Here is a 24,834-nt window from a genome sequence, read left to right on the forward strand (position 1 = left end):
GCATAGGTAGGAGCACAGCTCAACCCCGCCCCCAACGGCTACGTGGCCCCGCCTCTCGCATCAAGCCCGCCTACCCATGCGCCTGCGTACAGAACTTGGCCTGTGGCTCCTGCTTCCCGCCAGTGCTTTAGACCTGGGGGCTTCCGCTGGGTGGGCCTTATAGGTTACAGAAAAGTGAATAGGTTTGATGAGGTTGTCAGGTTGGAATCCTACAGTACCAGTGAGACTCTAAGATGAGGCAGCTCCTGTGGAAGACAGTCTGGCAGGTTCAGGGGTTGACTGTGCCCTTCTACTGCCAGGGAGGCTTGGGTTCCATCCCAAGTCAGGGCATTAAGCTTCTGCATGCCATCCAACCATCTCATCCTCTCTTGGCCCCGTTCTCCTCCTGCCCTCAATGTTTCCCAGCAACAGGGTCCTTTCCAATGAGTTGGCTCTTCACACCAGGTGACCAAAATATTGGAGCTTCAGTTTCAGCCATCAGTCTTTCCAAGGACCATTCAGGGTTGATTTCCTTTAGGACTAACTGGGTTGATCTCCTTGCAGTCCAAGGGACTCTCAAGAGTCTTCTCCAACACCACAGTTCAAAAGCATCAACTCATCAGCGCTCAGCTTTCTTTATAGTCCAACTCTCACATCCATACATGACTACTGGAAAAACCATAGTTTTGATTAGATGGACCTTTGTCAGCAAAGTGATGTCTCTGCTTTTTAATACACTGTCTAGGTTGGTCATAGCTTTTCTTCCAATGAGCAAGCATTTTTTAATTTCATGGCTGCAGTCACAGTCCTCAGTGATTATGGAGCCCAAGAAAATAAAACCTGTCACTGTTTGAACATTTTCCCCATCTATTTGCCATCAACTGATAGGACTGGATGCCGTGATCTTAGTTTTTTCAATGTTGAATTCTAAGACAGCTTTTTTACTCTCCTCTTACACCTTCATCAAGAGACTCTTTGGTTCCTCTTCAATTTCTGGTGGTGGTGTCATCTGCATATCTGAGATTGTTGATATTTCTCCTGGCTATCTTGATTCCAGCTTGTGAACTATCCAGCCTGGCATTTAGCATGATATACTCTGTGTAGAAGTTAAATAAGCAGTGACAATATACAGCCTAGATGTACTTCTTTCCCAATTTTGAACAAGTCTGTTGTTCCATGTCCAGTTCTGTTACATCTTGCTGTGCATACAGGCTTCTCAGGAGAAGTTCCATTTGGGTGTGATGAAAATGTTGGAGAATTAGACAAAGATGGGGGTCACACAACTTTGAATATATTAAAAACTACTGAATTATACACTTTATTTTTTTCTTTTCTACTTAATATGTATTTTATAATAATTTTGTATTGATGTCATGACTGGTATTAATCAATATATGAGAACAAATCGTGTTACATCTCAATTTTTTTTATGAGCACAAAGTCAAAAATATATTTACAAGCTTTCTGAAAGCATATACATTGGCGCTAAACAAGATGATAACATGTAAAATAGTATTTTTAAGTAATTATTTCAGACATCTCAGTATGGAAATGGGAGCATTTTCTTTTATTCTTAACCATGTTTTTATTCTGAGTTAGATCCCAGCAGGTGGAACTGATTGCTCTCTTCCAATGATCTGGGCTCAAAAGACAAATACAGCTGCCGATGTCTTCATTGTATTCACTGATAACGAGACCTTTGCTGGAAGTGTCCATCCTGCTGTCGCTCTTCCAGGGTTGTTATAACAATTGCTACTCTTTAGTTGCTAAGTCATGGCCGACTCTTTTGTGATTCCTTGGACTGTCGTCCTCCAGACTCCTCTGTCCATGGGATTTCCAGGCAAGAATACTGGAGTGGGTTGCCATTTTCTTCTCCTGAATTATACACTTTAAAAGAGTGAATTAAATCTATCTCAATACATGAAAAGCTCATCATTGCCTGAGGCCAGCTTTAACCAGGACACTAACTTTTGACCCTTTTGCCCATTTCATGGGGTCTCAGTTTGAGGCAGAAAGGAAAACTCTCGAGTTTGAAGCAATATAAACATTTTTCATTTTCACAAAATCTCTTTTTTGTAATACAATATTTTACAAAGAAAAACCAAACATTTTAAGGAGACTCCCAGCCACAAAACCAAAGAGAGTTCCCACAGCATCATTGCAGATAGCAGAATCCTACACTGAAGGGGTTATTATTAGCTTGATGATAATAATGATGAGTTATACAGAAATGTATGCACATTGGTGTAAGTTTGTCAACTGTCTTTTCTTAGGAAGATCTTTCATACATTGTATGAAAGTTCAAGTCTACGTTAAAGATGTGAAAATAGGCTTGGTTTTGTGGCAATGGTAGCTGGTAGTAGTAATTTCAGGGACCTTCCTTGGCAAAATTAAAAGCTAAGATAAAATTTAAGAACAAAACTAACAAAAACAAATCATTGAAAGCTGTAAACTACAAATGTCTCTAAAACTGAGGGGGGGGGGGTGCGGGGGGGGTGCGGTTCTGGGAGTGCAATCCAGATGCCTGTGTGGTACCACTGCTTTTGGGGACACGGGAATTCTCCAGAAGTTCGGACCTGGGTTAGAGTGGCTGAGAGGGAACCAGACTGGATCACCCAGAGGACAATACCATCTAGAATGAAAAGGTTAGGATTCACCACAGAACACCAAGTGTGTTCTCTTCACTCCGAAGAATACGTTGTTCTTTTAAATAGAGGAACATGTGAGGAGGACAAAAATAGCCCATCATCTTTCAGAAAGCAATTAACATTTAAAAAATAGCAAGACAGACACAGCCCATCTTCCTCCTAACAGCTAAAGCTGTCTGCCCTCACACACAGCACCTTGCCATGTATCTCCTCCGGCCCTTTCACAGGATCGCAAAGCGAAAGCACGTGGAGGAGAAAGCGCCGACCCAGTCAAAATCAAAGAGCCTAATGCTCCATGCGCCACATCCTGAAAAAACGTTTACTGGCTCTTGCGCAGTGTCTTATTGAATCATTTTTAGAAGAGGGATCGTGTGGGTAAAGGAGACCATCCCATGGAGCCTTAAATATTGATTATAAAAGCTTTTTGTAAAACACACACATTTCAAGAATAAATGCATTCCACAGACACAAACCTAGCCAATAAAAAAATCAGTGAGACTGGGATTGTACTTTTACAAGGCGAACTTGTAAAACACAAACCCTCGAGTGTCTGTAGGGAAGTGCATGAGGGCAAGTGGCCTTGAGGAAACTTGGCCACAAGTGGGAGGGGAGCACCTTGGAGAGGACACCGTACCCATGCAACGAGGAAAGCAGCACGAGAATGCGAGGAGCAGCGAGGACCTCTGCCTAGCAGCTCCTGCTGGCTGGGGTCAGGGAAAACCCGAGAGTCATAAAAAAGAAGAGGGCTGGAAAATGTCTGGAGGGAAAGTCCAGGCCAAATATTCTCCTGAGAAACGAATGAGCCAATCACAGTGAGTTAAAACCTGACCCTAACAGTAGTAGCTTTAAGGCCTGTTGGGGTAATTAGAACTTTCCATCAGGTGACACTATCAGAGACGAGAGAACTAACTGGGTTCGGCTCTATCCCCTGCTGCTCGAGGCACTTTTCTGGAGTTAGTGGCTAAGACAAGATCCTGAACATACTTCATCTCAGGAAGAGAGGAAAACCAACAGGCTTTCCAGGTATGGCTTGGCGACACCTCCGTTGCCACGGGATCCATCTGAGCTCCTAGCCCAGCAGCGGCTTAGGTGGGAGGAGACCGGGAGCGGATGGGAGAGCTGGTCAGGTAGGGGGCGTAGGGGCCATCTCCAAACACGTTGGCGTAGGACGACTTGAGGAACTGCACGTAGTTCTGCATGCTGCGGTTGGTGCTCTCCGACTGCTCCAGGCGGTCTTTCAGGTCCTGTAGGCGGCTCTGGTAGCGGCGATCAGCCTGAGAGAAGGAACGGGCAGGGGGCCACGTGTGTGGAACGCCCAGAACAGACCAACCCCAGAGGCCAGGGGATGAGGGCTGCTAATGGGTCGCTTTCTTTCTGAAAATATTCTTAACCTGGATTGTGGTGATAACCGCACAACTCAGAATGTACTCAAAACCACTGAATTGTACAATCTGAATGAGAGAGTTTTATGGTAAATGCCGTCTTAACAAAGCTGGTAATAAGCAAGGGGAAGGGCCTGGAATATCCTGAAGGGATGGGAAAGTGATGGGAAGAAAATAAAACCATGTCATATTCATAAAAAGAACAGAACACAGTGCCCTGTGGGCCCCAGGAGGCTCAACCTCAACCCATGCCCTTCTTGTCTGCTACCACCGCCCCACCCCCAGACAGACTCACATCGTCCCGGCTCCGCCGCAGCTGGCTGAGCTCGGTCTTGGTCCTGCTCAGCTGGGTCTCAAGGTCCAGGATTTTATTCTGGGCTGCTCGCTCCTTGGAGGCTGCATGCTCCTTGGTTTGTTCCACCTGCCCAGAAAGCACAGAGGTGGGGCTGGCTTACCCGACACAAGGACACCTGGTAAAGAAGAGGCTGGGCCGCTCCCACTGACCGGTCTCACTGTGGAGAATTCTCTGGAGCCTCAGGGCGGGAGCTAGCTACGGAGACAACTTCTGCAAGCCTGCTTCACCTGCCCTTTGCCAACGCTCCATGAGTTACCACCTCAGATGTGGAACACCTGACTGAGGCCCACTCTGGCAGCAATGACAGAAGCAACTGTTGAGTCCACTGCCAAGTCCTTTACAATCACTGCTCATTTGATCTTCATGATAAATCCATGGGGGCAGGTACTACTATGATTTGCCCACTTTTCAGATGCGGAGATAGGCTCAGAGAAGTTAAGCGATGTGCCCAAAGACACAGAGCTGCTTAACAACAGATGTGAGACTGACCTGCCTCCTGGCGTCTTCAATGGCGCTCTCCAACTGCCTCGCCAGGGTCCCACATTCCCGTGTTTTCTCCTCCAGTCGCAGCTGGGACTGATGGATTGCCTCCTCCCTCTTGGCAATCACCTGTAGGAACTCGATATTCTGGGCACTGGTCGCCTCCAGTTTCCTAGGTGAAAGCATTCAGTCAGAGCCTGCTGGTCCCACTACGTGTCCTGTTCCACATGGCCGGGGGCTGCCAGCCACACTGGACCGGGGTTCACATCACACCAAGAATCTCCAGGGAATAACAGGAATAAATCAAAGAAATCTGCTGATCATCATGACAGCAAGGAGCTGTATGGAGAGTGGGAGAAGCGAGCACAGACTGACAGTGGGCTGTGCCACGTACGTATATCATCACATGTAATACAGCAGCTTGCAGCTCAGGAATGTGGGTTCCATTCTGATCTCCACTTTACAAATGAAGCAACTGTGCCAGAGAGGTGAAGTCATTGGCTCAAGGTCACCACAGCTGGTACGTCTGTCACCAAAACCCACACCCCACCCCCAACTTCTTCATTGCTGCCACCCTCAGCAAAGGGACTTCAGCTGGACCACTCAACATCATTTGTGACCCAGCCATGGGGCAGCAGTGACCACATGGTCCCCGCTGCACTTCCAGAACACCTTCCAACCTCAGGAGTTCTGTAAGTCCTGCAACTTTCCAGCTGCATCTTTGAGGCCAGCAGAGTAAAGGTGGAACCCAGGGGAGACCACTTGCTTAAAGTCCCTGCTGGCAGGCTGTGTGAGCCACCTGGGCCAATTGCAGCCTCCTGGGATTCCCCAAGTCTTTCATCACTGAAATGAGGGCTCCAGCCCTCATGTTATGGACACTAAAAGCTCTGGAGGAAGACAGTCTAAGTCACAACTTTGCAAGTCACCAGCTATGTGCTCTTGGGCAAGTCACCTAACCTCTCCCCAAGCTCAGTTTCCTTGTATTTAAAATGGGGATAATACCAACTCATATATACTATCATTTTGTACACCAGGTAACATGCTAAGCCCTTTGAGGATTATCTCATGGAAGATACACAACAACTCCAAGAACTGGACTTCTCCCTACCTTGGTCCTTTTCTCAAGATGAGTAAACAGGGTGATGAGGTTCAAAAGGATGAAATGATTTGCTCAGGATCACAATGCAGGTAAAGTGGCCAAGTTGGGATCAACGGCCAGAGATTCTGATTCCAAAACGTGAACTCTTTTCCCGACTGCCTCCAATAGTCCGTAAGTAACGGAATAGATCAGAAAGGTCTTGGGAAGGGTGACCAGGAATAAAGAGAAGAATGCGGGGGAGTGTCTCCCACCTCAGCACCTGGCCCTGCTGGTTTGCTTGGATGAAGCATGCCTTTCTGATAGGTGGTGCCTATGGGTGGTCTCATCCTTTTTTTTAATTTTTCTTTCTACTTTTTGGCCACACTATGCAGCATGCAGGATCTTAGTTCCCTGAGCAGGGATCAAACCCAGGTTCCCTGCAGTGGAAGCGCGGAGTCTTAACCACTAGACCACCACTGGGTGATCTGATCTCGATCACAGTGTCATGGAGCATACCCCCTGGCCAGAGACCACCTTCCTCTCTCCCACAATGCTTACCACTGCAGTGCAAACAGCTTTTCCTCTGAGGTCTGCCTAGTACCTTCCAGGGCCTCGAGTCCCTCAAACATTTCTGCACACTGAGCCCAAAGCAGCTAAGTGGCTAAAAAGTCTCAGGTCCTAGGAAGAGGACAGAGATCGGACCAAGTGCCTCTAACCTCTCCAGTTCATCCACCTTCAGACTCAGCTGTTTATTTTCCTTCTGGGAAGCCTGATGTTTCTCTCTCGCCATCTCCAGCTTGTCCCCCTGGTGTTCGATCTAAAATGACAGGAACATAGACCGGTTTACGAAAGAACCTCCAGGTACAGCCCTCCCTTATCCCTGTGACCTGTCATCCACACCCAGGAGAGAGGCACGCTGCCCTCAGCTGGCATCCAAGTCTCAACGCACAACCTGGAGGAGAGAGGAGAGTGGGGACAGGTTAGGCCCGACCCCTGAGACCGAAGGCTCTCCCACGCTGAGAGAAGCCAGCTTCGATCCTGAATAGCCACGATGACACATTCTAGTTCAGGAGAGGCCAGTCAGTAGGATCTGGGCAGACATAAGAAGGCAGAAGCAGACAGCAGGCCTAACTGGTCCATGCAACCCACTACCAAGCTTTACCAAGGATGTTGGTGGGACTGCTGATGTCATTCTCCTTAACTGGGGACCAGTGCAAGCAAGGCCACAGGAAATCTATCAAGTCCTTCAGACTGGCAGGTTTGAGAAGTCATCCAGAAGACTCAGACATTCAGGCCTGAAAGGCCCTGAGAATACTCAGGTTCAAGAGTAGGCAGGTGATTTAAAGTACTGAGAACATGGGCTTGGGAACCAGACAGAGCCGGCTGGCTTCCAGTCCCTGTTGACAAGCATTATTAATTCAGGAGAGTGTGACCTGTGACCTCAGGAAATGACTTCTCCCCCTCTCTGCCCTCGGCTGCTTTTTGTGAAATGGGGAAAATAAGACCATTCGCAAAGTTCCTGGGAGAATTAAATGAGAGAATGCTGGAACACAGAGCACGTGCTCAAAAAATGGCAGCTACTTCCACTGTTACTGCAAGGACGCAGGTGTAGAGAGGGGCAGGGTCTCACCCAAGGTCACAGTGCAGATGAGAAGCGTACCATTTCTTAGACCTTGCCGGCTTGGTTCCAGGCACCCAAAGGCAGATTGCCTCTGGGAGAAAAGCAGTCCTCTGTCGGGACAAGCTCAGGCAAGGGGTCTATTCAGACTAGGGAAAGGCAGCTAAAGCAAGAGAAAGATGGAGACAAAGAAAACTTATGGCTTGGTGTCCGCTGGTGGCATGAGGCTTGAGGACAGCAGCAGAGCACTGAAGGGCAGAGGCCGGCGGAGACTTGGAGCGCTCGGGGAGCGGCGAGAGCAGGAGGGCCCGGTAGCTCCTATAACTACAATCACTTTGTGCAAACACAAGGCATTTGGCACACCAGACTTTTATTTCACAGCACTGATGATAGCTCACTCCTTTCAGAAAGCGGCAGCCAAGAAAAAGGAAGTGGTCCTCCCTTGGGGGGGGGGCGGCGCGGCATACGTGCAGCTCATCTTGGTAAGCGGGCCCCTGCTCGGGCCAGTTCGTGGGACCCTTTCTGCCAGTCCCTTACCCGGCTGCGCAGGTCTGATATGATGGCTGTGAGGTCAATGTTCTTCCGCTCATAGCCCTGCAGCTGGTCCTGGCACTCAGCCAGCTTAGCCTCTGTGATCTTTAGAATATCGGGCAGCTGCTGCAGGTCAGCCAGCTGGGACTGGAACTGCCTCCGCGCCTGGAGTGGGAGAGAGGAGCCCACGGTTGGGAAGGGCCTGGTGGCTGCAGCAGCCAGACAGAATCCTTGGGAGGGTGGGAAGGCTGCCCTCAGGCCCCCAGAAAGGGTCCTGCAAGGCCCACGGGCAGAAGTGTAGCCTCCCAGTAGGCCACTAAAAACATCTTAGCTATTCTCTGGGGGGACGCATTTGGCCACTTGGTGACTGCAGTCTGCTGCTCCTTCACTCATTGAAGAATAATGGCAACCAGGACCCAGGCGTTTCTCCCTGAATTCATACAAAACTTACACAGGTGCTGCTGGCCCCACCTAAGGACTCTGAGGATCAAAGGATCATTTGCCCAAGGTCACTCAGTTAGGAACTGGCAGAGCCAGGATTCAAGTCTAGTGTAACCCCAAAGCTCCTAGGAAGGCAGTCACGACGCTCTGGGTCACAGGAAAAGCTACCACCTAGCTGGTCTTCACCCACCCTTGTATTAAGGAGGAGTGTGAGGACTGCAGAGGGGTGGTGACGTGTCCAAGGATAAGCAGCCAGGTACTGGCTGAGCCTGGACTCAGTCTGTCTCCAAGGTCACTATTAAGATGATCCCTTTGCTTCCAGACAGCCAAGCTGTCTCTAAAAGAATAATGCTTTTTTGAGGGGAAGGGGACAGGAGGCAATTATTTGGTTGGCCCAAAATAAAAACTTCACACAGAATGCCTGCAACAGGCACTCCTAAGGCTTGATAGATCTGTGGATCTGAATCCACCTGAATGTTCCAAGCAGGGGAAACTTTTTTTTTTTAAGGAAAACCAGGATGAGAAAGAGGAATAACAAGGAAGCAGGAGAGAGAAAGAAGAGATGAGAAGCACACCAGAGAGCGTCAAGGACAGACAGGAGGGACAGACTGCAGGCCCGGGACTGGGGAGGGGAAGAAGGCGAGCACGGGGAGCAATACCGCTTCAATCTCTTTGTTCATCTCATCTTTAAGGATCTTGTTCTCTTTGTCACAGCGTTCCAGCTGGGCAGCCACTTCATCAGCCTCCAGTCTGGTCTTCATCACCTGGGGACCAACAAAGCATTGGGGCATCTTGGGTAGAGCCAAATTTTGGTAAAAAAAAAAAAACAACAAACACCTTTTGTGGGGGAGGCCTCGGGGTGAGCCTCCCTCCATAGCAGGAGGTGCTGCTGCCCTGGCAGGGCTGATGGCACCGGACAGCCTACCTGACTCTTATAGTTGTCAATCATTCCCTCGTAGTTCTTAACCGATGCCTTCAGCTGCTGGACCTCGATGTGCGCCTGGTTGAGCTTGTCCTCCATTGGGGCGAAGCTAGCCTAGAAGGGAACAAGGTTAAGGTTAACTGGCTCGTGGGTAACCAGCAGGAAAGGTCCCGGAGCAGGTGGCCAAACCAAGCCCTGGCTCCTACTCAGAGGGGCTGGCAAAGGGAAGCCCCACCTACTCGCCCCTGTCAGCAGGTTTCCTCAGAGAGGCACCAGGGCGGGGCTCCGGATATGACCAACTCAAGTGAAGACGGATGAAAATAAGAGATTCCCATGTTTTTCTGTTCTTATCACAAAAGCAATGCATTATTGGGAGTTCCTTGGCAGTCCCATGGTTGGGATTCAGCACGTTCACTCCTGGGAGCCAGGATTTGATCCATTTTTAGGAAACTAAGATCCCAAATGCCTCGTGGCATGACCAAAACAAGGAAAAAAATGAGAAAAAAGGCAACACAGTATCATTAAAGAAAATGGAGATAAAACCCAGAAAAATAAATCATGATTCCTTAGTATATGGCTATATATTGATGGCTGTGTAGATATTTTATTTTTTCCAATAAGCATGGGATTCTATTATATCCAGTGCTTTGCAACAAACTTGTTAATTAACAAGTATGTTGAGAACTACTTCTCTCATCAATAAATGTTCTATAACCCAATGCTCACCTTAGCAGATGGGACGAAATAAAGTCACGGTATCTCAATAAAATAATAAGCACTCATTTAAAAGAAAGAAAGCAAAAGAAAAAAAAGATATCCATGAAACGTGGTTGAGTGAGAAAATCAAGCTGCAGAATAACAGATGGAAGAATGAGTGTGCATATGTTTGAATATGCAGGTTAATATCACAGTAGAAAAACTGGAATAAATGTACATATACAGTTGAGAGACCTTCGGTTCTGCTATCACATTTCTGTGATGTTTTCAACTTTCATATAAGCATATTTCACCTTTGTAATTATGATTACCTCTGTAATTCATGTCTAGGAAAATACACTCCTACAAACATTTTGAAGAGCTACACTGTATTTCACCACACAGACATACTGTCCCTTCAAATAATACCCCAGTTAACTGCTAGACGTGGGGTTGTCTGTCATTTATCCAACAATTGCACTGCAACAAATGGCACACGAGCGCTCTCCCACCTTTCTAAAATGAAAAAGACGTACAGTACCAAGTGTTGCTGAGGAGACACGGAGCAGATTCCTCGCACCCCCCTGGTAAGAGCGGAAACCTGTGCCACTGCTCCACTGTTTGCTGACATGTGCCAAAGGTCAGTGTACCACCTACTGACCGAGCATTTCTACTCCAAGGTACAGGAAGCCGTACCGCCCGGACAACCGTCGGCAGCAGAATGGATAAACGTGTCATGGTATAATTCCTACAATGCCACAATGCGCAGGACAGAGGGAGATGGACCACCACACGCGACGTAGATAACTTCCACAGACAGAACACCGAAGAAAAGCCACAAGGGCCAGGCTCAGAGTTCAAAACCAGGCCAACTCATCTGCAGTGACAGAAGTCAGGAAAACCGTTCCGTTAGCAGAGGGTGTTTGTAACTAGGTGAGGTCACCGGGGTGGCTGGCTTTAAGGTTCCATCAGGGTGACTGGTGGACAAAATAGGTCTGTTTTGTGTACCTTTCTGCATAGTACTTCCTTAAATCTATCTATCTTAACAAAAATCAGTGGAAAAAAAAAAAGACACTATTGCCCAGATCAGTTAAAAAGCAAGATCAAACCTGGCTCTGCAATGTCAAACTCTGTTGGCTGCCTCTCACCACTGGGTTGCTGGAGGGAGCTGAGCGAATGGTTAAAAGCTAGTTACAGCCCCAGAGTCAGACTGAAGTTCAAATCTGAACTCCCAATACTTCCAAGGGCAGAATCTTGGCAAGAAACTAAAACTCGCTCTAAGCGGTCTCCTTACTCTACAAAGTGGAGTAATTATCACATTATTGGGAGGTTGCAGTGAGAGTGAATGCATGTGGATGGTCCAGCAGTGCGCCAGGAGCATCAGTGTTAACTTCAAGGTCAGATCTACCTCACATGCATGGGCTGAATGTCATGTGGGGCACTTCACCCGCCTCACCCCCGACACAGGACCGCACTTCCTCCCCTAAGGCAACTGCAGCAACAGCATGGCAGACATCCTGTTCGGGTCCTGCAACTCTACAAGGTTTGGTCAGGCCTTGAATCGGGTCTCCCCGACTCCAGAGGAAGCCTTCTTAGCCCACTGCTGCCTCCAGGCTCTTGGGAGGCCCCGGCGGTCATTTCTGGGCCCAACCAGGAGTGCCCAGCCGTCTGCTCTCTACCCGAATGTCCCGGGCCCAGCCCTCACGACCCACCTTTAGCCTCTCGTTCTCTAGCTTGAATGCGGAATACTCGGCGGTCTGCCGGTGCAGTCTCTCCACCAGGCTGTCCCGATCTTCCCGCATCTTCTCCTCCAAGGTCTGTTGTTGGTTTACGAGATCTGTCACCCGGCTGGAAGGTCACAAAGCGAAAGCAGACACAGTCAACCCCAGGGGCTACGAGCAGCCTGCGTCTTTGTGTGGAGTGGGGCCTGGGGTTCCTTCCCAGGTCACCCATGTCCCTCTCCTTGGCACCTGGGCTGCTCCCAGTCTCCACTGCGAAGAGCAGCTGCCCCCGCATTGGTGCCCGTGGTGTTCCTAGGTAGCCTGCTTTCATATAACAGCCTTTAAGGTCTACCTCCCTTCCCTCCCGCCTCCCAGAAGCCTTCTCTGTTCTAATCATCCCCCAAGGCTAAGACACTGTCTGAAGACAAGAGCCACGGATGCGGTCCCTTCCCAGCTCCCCACAGCAGTTCCTGATCTCTTAGCCCATCAGGAACTGAAGTCAGAACAGAACTCCCAGGCTCAGAGGTCAGGGGTACCCCCAGGCATCCATCTCCCTCACACACACATCACACTGGGGTTCCATCTCCCCTAGGTGAGGGCAGGTGCCACAGAGCAGTAAAAAGGCACACGGGTCCCCCCCTCCCCTTGCCCTAGCCCCCCTTCCCCTACCCTCAGGCCCTCAGCAGGGGCTCTAATCCAAGAACAGAGACTGAGGCCTCGGAGGAGCCTAAGGGCTCTTGACTAGAGACCCACCACCGCACCTTTGCACAGCATGTGCTCTGAGCATTGAGAAATTATAGTTTGCCACTCAGCAAATGTTTTGCAAGTACTAACTAGGCCCAAGCAAATGCATTCTATTGCTTCACCAGCAAATGCCCGCTCAACTTGAAAAACCCAGTTCAGACATCCCACCTCAGGACACGTCTTCCATGATCCCTTTCATCTGTACCTCAGATCCTTCTGCCTTAACTATCCATTTTCTCCCACTAGAGGGAAAATCCCAAAGGTAGGGCCCTGCATAAGGCCCGGCATTTAGCAAGTTTCCCAGGATATGTTTGCCAAATTGAGTTGAAAACAACCAAAGTTATTCCTCAGGCAAAACATTCCTGACCTAGAGACCAACTTAGCTCCCCTGTGACCCCTTAGCCCAGGGAGTCCAGGTCTCTGTAGCCCTGTCTCCTCCTGCAGTACAGGGTTAACGCCCTGGGGAAGGCAATGCATTTGTTTCCTAACTGCTGTAACCGTAAAGGCCAATACACAGCCTGGTACATAGTAGCTGCTCAAGAAACAAATGAATGGACACATGAATTCGGCTGAGCCGGAGAATGGTCACTGTTGATAGCCACCAGTGACGAGGAAGGTGCGTCAGTCACCTTCAACTTGAGGCCACTTTTGCCCCCTACTCCCAGGCCGAACCTCTGACCTACTGACTGGCAGACAAAGAGAAGCTGAGAGAAGACAGGGCAAAGGCAGAAACCAGCTGCGCTGCCCCCCAAGAACCGGAAGAACCCCACTGTGGCTGGGCCTGTTTCCCTGCTGTGCAGGTTAGGGCCCCGCTCTGGCCCAGGTTTGAGCAGAGAAGGCCCCTCCATAGCGCCCAGCAGGGAGTAGGACCCTGGGGCAGAGCTGGAACCAGGGCCTACCTCAGGGCCAGTCCAGTGCAGGCCTGGACCAGAGGAGACAGACGGCACCCGTGTAGCTCACGCGAGCTGCCTCGGGATGCCTGGCACCAGGCATTGGTTCACCCCCTCCTCCAATCGGCCCCATGCCCTCTCCTCACACAGACATACTCGTTCAGGACAATAATTTCCAGCTCAAGGTCTCCTTTGTCTTTTACAACTTGGTTATAGCGGCTCCTCCATGACTCCAGAGTGGATAAAGCTTCAGCGACATAAAGATCCTGGGAATAGGGGACAGTAAACAGGGTCCATCGGTCAGGTGTCAGCACTGAGGCCAAGGGAGCCAAGGGTCGTCCCAGGTCATACCCCTCACCCTGATAACGTAAACCCCACTCCTGCAATTCCTTTCTAGAAGCACTGAGACTAAAGCAGGAGCCAGATGCTACTTTTCCGTTTCCAGCATCACACGCACCCTGACTGCAAATCCATAACCATCGTTCCCACCCGTGATACTGATGCAGTTAGAACGTCCCACAACCCTCCACTTGTCTCCAGCCAGCCACCCTCCCCCATCACCACCCTTTTAGCTGTTTACTCCCTGACTGCCTCTTCCTCCAGCCAGCCACCTGTCCTCCCAGCTCATTCACCCTCTCCACTGCCATCTATTTCTCCATTTGCCCGCTCAGCCACCTTTCTTGAGCTTTTCACCTCCACCTGCCCATCCGCTCCTCATCTATCCACCGCCCCACCCCTACGTCCCTTCCTTGTTGGCCTGCCCTCCTCAGGGAGGCTGCTACCTTGTCAGCAAGTTGCACGTGCAGCTGCTCAGCATACTCCTCGCTCTTCTCGGCTCTCTCTTTTTGGGCTCGGATGGCTTTCTTCAAGGACTCTTTGTCTCGTTCTCCCTTCTGCTTCAGTTCCTTCAGCTGCTCCATGATGGCCTCCACTTCCGCCTTGTGCTGGTTCCCGCTGCGCTCCAGGTTCTGGGAGACAGGGACAACGGTGGAGGACAGGAAGAGGAGAGAGATGAGAAGTCCGGGGGAGGGTGAGGCGGGGTGGGGGTGCAGCGAAAAGGAGGAATGAGGGAGAGAGAAATCAGGTCAACTGTGTGGGAGGCAATGCAGACCAGAGATGTGAGGGCCCTGCCCAGCTCCCCACAGCACCTCTCCCATTACGGAACCCACTGGGTCTTAGTGTTAAGATAGAACTCTTCTGGCATCCTTCCTTGAACTCCCAGTACAGTAGTCAGAGATAGTCCTCAGTTACTCAGCAGAGGTGTGACCTTAGAGGGTCCCTGGCTCAAAGACATCAGCCCCCCACCCCCACCCCACCCCATGGGTAGTTAGGAGAACTGGAGGCCTAAGAGATTAAGTGACTGGCTCAGGAGCATGGCACCCAACTGGTCCCTGCTGGGAAGAACACCCAAACCCCTTCTCTTGCCCCTGGCCCAGAGAATTCCTTGCCACTTGCTCAAAGTGCTTTGGCAGCAGTGCCCCCTAAACCTTTGGGAGCAAATCCCAAACGTGAGCACCTTGGCCAGGCCAAGACCCCTGGACTGCCAGGCCCCGCCCTCTCCCTTTCTCAGCGGCGGGGCCAAGCAGGTACCTTGATCTGCATACACAGGCGACTGTTCTCCGCCTCTTTGCACCGAAGCTGTGCTTGCAAATGCCCCCGCATGGTCTCCATGGACTTGGAAAGCTCAGATGCTGTCTTTGCTTGAGCCTTTGGAGAGACGGAGAAAGTGACAGAGCCAGGATTTGAACCCAGCTCTGCGATTCTACAGCGCACTCTACCCACGACCTGGGAGAATGCACTCTCCCAGCCCATATGGAGGAGCGACCGTCGGGGATGGTACCTTCTCACATTGTATTTCCTGGAGGAGCTCTTCCACCTCCTTGTCTTTGTCTTGCAGCAGTAATAGCAGGCGCTGGGGAGAACAGACTGTCATGAGCTCCCTGGGAAGGGAGAGGAGGCTCGGCCCAGGGAGGACAAAACTCCTGTGTGCCTGGCCACTGGGCTCAAGTCCCAAAGACACTGGCCCATGTCACAGAGATCTGAGCAGGAAGCACCTAACATCTGTATCACAATTTTTTTTATAACAATTTAAAATAATGTTAACTGTGGGAAACACTGACACACACAAAAAACACTAAGGAATGCCCACAATCTCCCATCCAGAGATAACAACTGTTAACACAGATTAAAAAGCCAAATACGTATTTTGCTGTATAACCATGTTTACCATAGTGTGATTAACCTTAGTATTTCAATTTACTGATGTATCATAATTTGACAAGGCTCTCGAGCTGGGAATGCACGTTTAGGCATTATCACCATGACTGCTGAATCCTAGTGATGTTCAGCCAGGCACCAAGGCCAAACCTTGGGAATCATGGTCTCTATTTCTTTCTCTCTCTCAGAACCTCACAGCAGAGATTAATATATCTAATGCTCCAGAAAGTCTTAAACAGCTTGTTCAATGAGCCATTCAGGCTGGTCAGTAATTTCCCACATTTATTTGGCTATATATCACTCCCCTCCTCTTTTGTTACTTATATCCACTAACACTTGAGGAACTCAAGGTTCCATGGAACAGACTTTGGAACATGCTGCCTTGGCAGAGATTCCTTGGGAGAACTGGAATTTTGGGGTCAACAAGTCTACACCATAGTACAAATGAGGAAATGCAGAGAACAAATGGATGGCTTACAAATCCATCACCATCATCACCATCCCTCAGGCTGGCGTCCAACTTGGTGATTCAAGCTCTCAAGTGAGCAGCTAGACAAGCCCGGTGGAGCAGGAGGGATGGAAATATCTGCTTCATATTTTTTACAGATTTGAAACTAAGACCCCCGCAAAAAAATCAGAGCAAGGCTCCAGCCCTTCTGCAGCCGCTCAGCACCTCTATGCTGCCGCCTATACCCGCTCTGGCAAGTAGGGGACGCTGTGTCTTACCGCTTTCTCAGAGTCCGCCTCCGCCAGCCGTTTCAATAGTGTCCCTTGTTGCTCCATCAGTCTTTCGGAATCCTTTAAGGGAAGGCAGGAAAAGCCAACTCGTTAACCAATAAACTTGAGATGTCTACTTCCTCTAGATCCTATTCCTTTCCTGAAAATTATATTTCTCATGAGGGAAGTAATGAATTATATACTCATCATAAAATACTTAATGAACCCCTCATCCCCACCTCCAAACCCAGCCCTACAGTGGCGAGTTTGGTGACTGTCCTGCCCATCCTTTCTCTCTGCACTTACACAGAGCTACATCTAGAGAACTATCTTTTGAGAGGTGAGGGGTGGGAAGGGATTAATGTGTAATTTTACCAAAATGATACCTACCATACTGTAATTCTGTCTACAACTGGATTTTTAAAAAACATCTTTATTGAGATATAAATTCAGATATAGGTCATCCATTTAAAATGTACAATTCAATAGTTTTTGGTATATTTGGTAAAATGTAACAAACTTTGCCACCATTTTTAAGTGTAAAATTCAGTGGAGTATGGTACATTTACAATGCTGTGTAACCATCACTACCATCCGAAAGAGAAAAGTCAAAGTATTAGTCGATCAGTCGTGGCCGACTCTTCGCGACCCTATGGACTGTAGCCTGCCAGGCTCCTCTGTCCACGGAATTCTACAGGCAAGAATACTGGAGTGGGCATGCTCTCCTCCAGGGGATCTTCCCAACCCAGATATCGAACCCAGATCGCCTACACTGCAGGAGGATTCTTTACTGTCTGAGCCATCAGGGAAGACCCACTACTCTCTAGTTTCAGAGTTTTTTCACCACCTAAAAGGAAACCCGCACCTGTCAAGCAGTCAGTCTCCATTTTCTCTTCCTCCCTGCCCCCAGCAACCCCCAATCTGTCCTTTTTGTGTTTAGGGGTGGGGTGGGGTGGCATGCCACATGACCTGCAGGATCTTAGTTCCCTGACCAGGGACTGAACCCGGACCCCAGCAGTAAAAGTGCCAAGTCCTAACCACTAGAGCACCAGGGAATTCCCCAACCCCTACTCTCCTGTCTCTAAAATGCAGTGGTATTTCTAACCTCTCCCCATAACTTTTGGGCAATAAGGTGGCTCTTGGGTTTTGCAACTATAAATACCAGGTTTTGCAACTGTAAATACTGCAGCAATAAACATGTTGAGCATATACCACGGTGTCTCCCCAGGACTGACACAAAGAGTAAGAATGGCTGGGCCAGAAGGTTTTGTGATTTGTGACAGCTGAATGCCCTGCAAAATGCCTGAAATGACTCACACGGCTTCAAGCAGGATGTGAGCGCACCGGGCAGTAGCCAGCCTCTACCTCTTGCCAGTCTTGCCAGCATGAACCCTTCTGTTAATTCACACTTCCCTAACTACTAAATAACTCTCATGCTTATTTAGCCACTTAGGCTTCCCCTTCCCCAGACTGCCTGCTCACACCCTTGCCCACTTTCGCACTGGGCTGTGTCTTTGTGAATCGTCTCTATTCTTCCTCCTGGGCACCTGAACAAAGTACCCCTAGCAGAAGGCTCACTCCTCTTTCTGTTTCAGTCCCTCAGTTCATCTTGACAGGCCAAAAGAAAAGGGCTCCCTGGTCCCGAAATGTCCTGGGGACCCAGGAACTGAAAGAAGACAGCACTGTGGTTTCTCCAGCAACAAGAGGCAAAGAACACAGGACAAAAGCCTGGACCGGGAACCCAAAGCTTGCAGCTGATCACTGCAGGATAGCCATGACGCCCTCTGAGCCTCCAGGAGACTCTACACAGACTAACACACAACCACAGCAGATCCCCCACCCTATGGAACAAGGCACTGTCACCACGCCCATTTCACAGACCAAGAGACTGAGGCTGGGAGAAGTGAAGTCAGCTGCCTGAGATCACACAGTAAGAAACGGCAGAGCTGGGCCCAAAGCCAAAGGACTCCAGAGCTAGAACACTGCCCCCACTGCTCTGAGCACTCCCCAGGAAGCACTGAGATGGGGGTACAGTCCCGAGGGCCACACAGGCAGGAGGAGGTGAGCGCTGAGATAGAACTAGGGACACCTGCTATGGTGGGAGTTTAAATTAGCTGACCCTTCACCTCCAACTGGAGAATCTGGGCTTCCAGGCTGGTATACTAGAAGTAAGAAGGCAAAAAGGGAAAAAAAACTGGTAGGAAGAAGTTTTCTGAAAGCCCCTCCAGTCCCAGGACAAGCAGTAGCATCATCCACCATTTATCAAGCACCCATTGCGTGCTGGTAGTACATACAATCCTCATCCAGGCAACATCTCTAAATCTCTTACCACCCCATGGATGCTATTCCCATTTTATAGGTGGGAAAACTGAGGCCCAGAGAGGTTAAAAATCAACCCCCATGAACACTGAACTAGAAACGAGACAGAAATATTTTAAGAGGATAATTTAGCTGTAACTAGTAAAAGTCATAGAAATATATTCTGGAAACTCTCAAGTTTCCTGGACACCAGAATAGACCAGACGAATGTGCAAAACAACACTGCTTGTGAGCGCAAACAACTAAAAATTGTCTTCATCAATGGAAGGGTGAGCAAATAAGTTGTGGTACTGTCATAAAACGGAATAAAGCAGGGAAAATAAACCTTAGGTTTCAAGGATAAAAATGGATAGATCTCAGAAAAACATTGCCTGAAAAAAGCAAACTCAGAAGAATACATATGGAACAATCTTATTTATGTCAAGTTTGAGAACATGCTAAACTATACCATACGTTGCTTGAGGATGCACACCCAAGAGAAAAACTATCGGATAAAGCAGATGAAGTTCCCCTCTGATGGGAAGGAGACGAGGTTATTGACAAAGGAGACCAAGAGGGATTCAGCTGTGTGGACAAGGTTTTGTTTGGATAGCAGGTACACTATCATTTTAAACGTTAATTTTTAAAATAAAAACAAAGGACATTGACACTGCTTCTTAAAAAAAGATGGTAAAATAAGAAAAATAGGGAATTTCCTGGCAGTCCAGTGGTTAGGACTCTGAGCTTCCAAGTCAGGGGGTATGGGTTCAATCCCTGGTCAGGGGTCTAGGATCCTACAAACTGCACGAGGCAGCCAAAAAAAAAAAAAACAAACCCCTAAACCAGCAAACAAAATCTAAGAAAAATACCATCTCATCAGGACTGGCATTTTGAGATTCCCAGGTACCCCTTTGGGTTGAACCAAATGGGAAGAGAGCTGTTTATACTGTTAGTCTTTTCAGAATCATTTGCTAACATAAAATATATTTCAGAGACCTTTTTTTTTTTTAAAGAAAACAAAGTGATATCAGACAATGTATCTGCCAGCCATTAAGCCTCCTACTTTCCTAAAACTCAGGTCTCCTCCCCTGCCTGCTTTGCCACACGAACTCTGGGATGGGCTAAAACCCATCCCTGACTCCCCACTCCCTGTTGCCCTTCTGACTTCCAAGGTCCTTCTTGTACTGCTAGGCCCACTTCAAAAAGGAAGCCAGCCTGTCTACCAGATGCCCGGCATTTCATGCGATTGATTTCAGCCAATCTTCCTATGACCCCTCAGGTCAGGCATGCACTGAGAATATTTTCCTTTTAAAGACAGGAGCCTGCAGGGCTGGAAGAGCCCAGGTTCTGTATGGGAGCCTGGGTGGGGTGGGGGCCACCGCTCACCTCTTTGCAGTGTTGTTCCCTCAGCAGGTCTCGGAGAGTGCGGTTGGTCTCTTCAAATGTGCTCAGCTTCTGCAGGAGAAGTTCCTTCTGCCTCGTTAGGGTGTTGATGTCCGAGCAGGTCATCTGTTTCTCCTGGAAGACAGGAGGCAGTCTTGCCAGGCACAGGGGGAGAATGGAAGAGCTGGCACAGGGAGTTTCCATGGGGAACTTAGGAGTCCCTGGTGCCAGGAAGCCTGGGCAAGAAGAGCTGGGCAAAGGCAGCTGCAGGAGGAAGACTGGAAGGGATGGGCTGGAGCTAAGCCTGCCGACAGTGCCAGGTGGAGAAAGGGGCTGGAGAGCTCAGTGCGGGCAAGCGCAGTTAGGGCAGGCTTCCTGGAAGAGGTGCACTTCCTGGATGATACACTTGGTGCCTGATACTTGCAGGAATCAGATGGATGCCTGGATTTACTGTGATCCCAGGAGACCCATGATGACATCTCCTCGGAGGCCCTGGCTACCAAAGGTCATCTTCGAGGGTCAGGCCCCAAAAGTGAGAAGAGGGGAGGGGGTGCTGAGGAGTTAAGAGTGCCCTGCCCTGGCCTGAAGATGTCATAAAGTCAGCATGATGACTGCGTAAAGATCCCGCCACAGTCTGCAGGTGGCCCCTCTCTGGGCCCAGCCCTGGGCTGGGCGGCTCTGGCGGCCGCTCACCGATTTCAGTTTCCCGATGGTGTCCTTCAGGGCCATGACTTGTTTGGCAGCAGCAGCCCCGTCCATTTCAGCCTCCACCAGCTTGGACATGAGGCACTCCTTCTCCTGCTGGAGGTGTTTTTTCTGCAGCCTGGGGCCAGAAAGAACAGGACCCTGTGAGCCGCCCCCCCAGGGCCCTGCCCACCTGAAGCTCTGAGGCTCGCCTCACAATGCCCTGCGAGCCTCATCTCCTGGTCAGGGCACAGGAGTGGGGGAGGGGGCCAGGGATGGCCCTTCAGGCCTGCGCGGCCTTCTGGAAGGAAATGCGGTCACCAGAGTGGGGCCTCCATACCAGGTGACGTGCTGCCACCTGCTTGTCTCTCAGAAACCAGTGTCACCGCAGCCCCCGGCTACTGCCGAGGCCACCTAGCCACCATTTCAGATCCACTTCTGAGCTCTCCCCTCCACTCTCCCTGCGTTTGGTCACATCGCTCCCTCGCTTCCAACACCCTTCAGTGGCTCCCAAGCACCCTCAATGCAAATGCCTCCAAGTGGGCACCGAGAGCCCTTGCCAACCTCTGTGGCATCCCTGCCCTTGGCGCACCCTGTTCCCCTCGCTCTGGCCCGCTTTTTTCACTTCTCAGTCACAGACTCCTCCCTCCTGCTTTTCTCCAGGAAGGTCTCCCCTATCCCCTCCCCCACTGCACTCTGCAGGGAGTCAGGAGCGTTGGCGGCCCTGGGGCCCTGGGGCCCTGGGGCCCTGGGGCCCGGTACGCGGGCAGGCGCCGGGGCGCCGGCTCACATGGTGTAGTCCTTCTCCTCCTTGATGCGCTCGATGTTGTGCCGCAGCACCGTGTTCTCGTGCTCCGTCTCGGCCAGCTCTTGGGCCACCTCCTCCAGCTCCTCCTTCCGCTCCTCCAGGAACCTTTTGGCCATCTGGCGCTCTCCCTTCTGCATCTTGACCTGTGTGGGGGCACGCAGCCAGGGGCCACTGAGGGGAGGCGGCCCCTCCCCACATCTCGAGGCCTGTCGCTCGGGACCAAGGCAGGGCACCTCGGGCTGAGCGCGCAAGTGTCATGGCCGGGGGTGGGGGTGGGGGTGCTCTGGGCGCAGCTCAGTCAGGCGCCCAGTGACCCTGGGCGGTCACTGTTCCTCTCATCTCCTCACTGAGGAAATGGAGGGGGTGGCGCCTGGGTGACTTTCTGCTTGGGGAAGGAGCCAGGATACAAACGGTGGTTCAGCTGGCACACCACCGGAGGAGGTGTCACTAACAGGCCCCCACCCCGCAGGCGGGGAGGAAGGCGGGCCTGTTGCCAGGCAGCCACCAGCCCCAGGTTCTCTGGGGAGGGCCCGTGGGCCCTGGGTGAAGGGGGCGACTAAGGACATGGCCCCCACAAGCAGCCACAGCCTGGAGTCCACTGCCACGTCCCCCCCCAAAGACACAGCCCAGCAACTGAGGACAAACTTCCTTTGCCTCTCTAGGGCATTGCTTTGTTTTTTTTTAAACTTCTGCATAAAAACAGAAAAGGCCCTAGTGTTCAGAGGCCCTAGTGTTCCAGTCATTTCATCTCCAAAACAGGGACAATAATACCATCAACTTCATTTACTGTTGTAAAACAAAAAAATCAAACCAGGCCATCCATACAGAGCTCCCGGCAAGGTCAGGGCCAGGCCCGGGCTGAATGCTCGATGGAGAGGAATCCCAGGTTACCCTGACTACCTCTACAAGGGCCTCTGAAACCCTGGGAGGCCTGCAGAGGCAGCTGGAAGGGGGTGTCCACCAGGACCCCACCTGACGGTCTCCCGCGGCCTCAGGACACTAGGCAGTCCAGACCCCTACCTCCCTCACCTCAGACTTGAGACAACCAACCGCGTTCATTAAACTGTCAATCTTCTTATCATAACGGTTCATTTTACAGTGACCGGAGTCGTCATCTTCTGTAGAGAGGTCACTTAACCGCATCACGGAGACCAGCTTTTCTGAAGATGGTGGCGTGATCTCCAGGCAGTGAGGTGGATTCTGATGTAGAGGAGGGAGAAATACATGCGTTCACAAGGCAGAACTGCAGCCACTGGTCCCACCAGCCCGACTGCCCGCTGGGCAGGAAGAGTTAGAACCGCTAAAGGGCAACCACAGGGACCCCGGAGGAAAGGACACACCAACCTTCTTGGTGGAACGTTATCTCATTACCTACCCTCGCTTAAATGATGTTTCTGAAGCTCTTCTAATATAGAAATAAAAAGCCTGCGTTACAGTGTCAAGTTTAAAATGAAGGACATAACAAATTGGCAAAAATGGTGATTCCCAAAGCTGGCAAGAGTTTGGGTCAGGAGATACTCTCAAACACCTTGGGTAGACATGAAATACGGCAAGTTTTTTAAATGAATATGAATACATGATAGTGGATAATTGCAAAGACACACAAAACTTTTCTAATAGGTATTTTAAGGACAAGTGGAGATTTGAATTTTGACCCAACACTATATGATTAATAAATGAAGTTGGGAAAAAAAAAATAGAAGTGAAGTTTTTAGGATGAATCATTGCTATTTTGGCATGGAGAAAATGGTTTTAGAAAAGCATACAGACTAATTTAGGGTTAAAATAGTATGTCTGGAAAATATTTACTTAAATATATCAACAGAAAAAAATATTTTTAAAAAATGCGTGTGCCCCTTGGAGAAGTTTATGTAAAGCTGAGTAAGACCTTTGAGACTTCAAAAAGAAATTCTAATTTAGGGGCCAGCATTTCCATGGGGTTTTGATATACTGAACTTTTTGACTCTCTCATTCTATACATTTATTCCAGTGCATTAAGTAACTGTTATTTCTCATTATTTGCAGTTTTTTGCTTCTCTTAAGCTAAGGTGGTTAAACTTCTGTGCCAATTTCTAGGGCAAGACCATGGCTATCAGGAATAAAAGGATGTGTTTTACAAGCATGTAGCTGGTATGTCCAACAAGTAAAACACATAGGGTGCAATTTTAAAATGTATGTGTTCTTTATCCCAATACACTGTATTTTGAGGGATTTATCAAGAATAACTAAGAATGTGAATCAATATTTAAATTCAAGGATATAGATATTTAAATTAGGATATAGATAAATGTACAAGAAGATAGTACAAGTTAAAAACTTAACAGTACACAGATGTACACACAATGGAATAAGGCCTTAAAAAATAATGTACAATGTAAATATAGTCAAAATACGAGGAAAAAAAGGTTGTTCAATAAAATATAATCCCACTGCTACAAAAATCAGAAGAATGAGTATATTCACAAGAAAAGATCCGGAAAGCTGGCACCTAAAGTTACAGGGGTCTTCTCGGGGTGGTGGAATTACAGGTCTTTTTTACTTTCTTCCCTGGGCTGATTTTGATTTTCTGATTTTTCGACAATGACTGTGCATTGCTTTTATATGAAAAAAAAGTTATTCTTAATCTATAAAAGGAGGACAATAGGAAAATATATAGATGGTACGATTATAATTAAAAAAAAGAAAAAACTCCGCATCAGAAAAAGTGATGATAAGTGCCCCAAAATAGTAACAGCTTCACTGGTTTCGTTCAGGGGTGGGAGCGAGAACAGGACCAGAGAGGACCTTCTGGGGAAGCTGGTGATGCGGTTTCTGGAGGTGACAGTCACACAGTTTGTAAGAAGCCATCAAGCAGCACGCTTCTGATGCATGTGCTCAAACTACAGGTGACTGTCTCTTTTATGGCATTTTCAATTTTCCATCATAAAAACAGATGACTTGCTTAATAGTAGAGGGGGAAAAAAAACTCAGACGTGCTTTCTCCCAAAGATATCTTAGCTACCAGAAGAGGTTTTAAAAATCAAACAATAAAAAAAAAAAATCAAACAAGGATCCCCACATCACACAGCAGCTACTGGAGTCCACGTCCAGCTCCACCACAAACTTTCTCCTCCTAAGGTCTTTTCTCTCTTGTCGATAATGGAAAGGGTGGGCTGAGGCCTGCTGGGAACCTGGAGGGCCACTGAAAAGTGGAGAGGAGCTAGTCCGAGAGGACGGCATGAGAGACAGCTACTGCTCAAGGG

The 24,834-nt window shown here is 49.3% G+C and overlaps 1 protein-coding gene across 17 annotated transcripts in view; it reads right to left on the reverse strand.

The window, feature by feature from the left end:
• Nucleotides 1-2,008: 2,008 nt before the first annotated feature.
• Nucleotides 2,009-24,834, reverse strand: part of ODF2 (outer dense fiber of sperm tails 2) — a 29,658-nt gene continuing 6,832 nt past the window's right edge. For 11 of the 17 annotated variants that reach the window (XM_042245632.2, XM_042245630.2, XM_015094161.4 and 8 more), the window contains 17 exons: nt 22,622-22,792; nt 21,575-21,735; nt 20,794-20,923; nt 20,104-20,235; nt 16,429-16,500; nt 15,326-15,397; nt 15,076-15,192; nt 14,268-14,453; nt 13,642-13,751; nt 11,843-11,978; nt 9,438-9,548; nt 9,172-9,276; nt 8,078-8,236; nt 6,639-6,739; nt 4,854-5,016; nt 4,305-4,430; nt 2,009-3,901 (listed from right to left, as the gene is read on the reverse strand). In XM_042245632.2, the coding sequence (XP_042101566.1) occupies nt 3,713-3,901; nt 4,305-4,430; nt 4,854-5,016; nt 6,639-6,739; nt 8,078-8,236; nt 9,172-9,276; nt 9,438-9,548; nt 11,843-11,978; nt 13,642-13,751; nt 14,268-14,453; nt 15,076-15,192; nt 15,326-15,397; nt 16,429-16,500; nt 20,104-20,235; nt 20,794-20,923; nt 21,575-21,735; nt 22,622-22,792 (2,241 nt within the window). In that variant the 3' untranslated portion in view covers nt 2,009-3,712. Of the gene's footprint in view, nt 3,902-4,304; nt 4,431-4,853; nt 5,017-6,638; nt 6,875-8,077; nt 8,237-9,171; nt 9,277-9,437; nt 9,549-11,842; nt 11,979-13,641; nt 13,752-14,267; nt 14,454-15,075; nt 15,193-15,325; nt 15,398-16,428; nt 16,501-20,103; nt 20,236-20,793; nt 20,924-21,574; nt 21,736-22,621; nt 22,793-24,834 lie in introns of those variants that run through there. The other 6 variants (XM_060411770.1, XM_060411769.1, XM_060411768.1 and 3 more) reach the window with 2 other exon arrangements.

The sequence above is a fragment of the Ovis aries genome, chromosome 3 (assembly GCF_016772045.2).
Source record: "Ovis aries strain OAR_USU_Benz2616 breed Rambouillet chromosome 3, ARS-UI_Ramb_v3.0, whole genome shotgun sequence".
Lineage (NCBI taxonomy): Eukaryota > Metazoa > Chordata > Mammalia > Artiodactyla > Bovidae > Ovis > Ovis aries.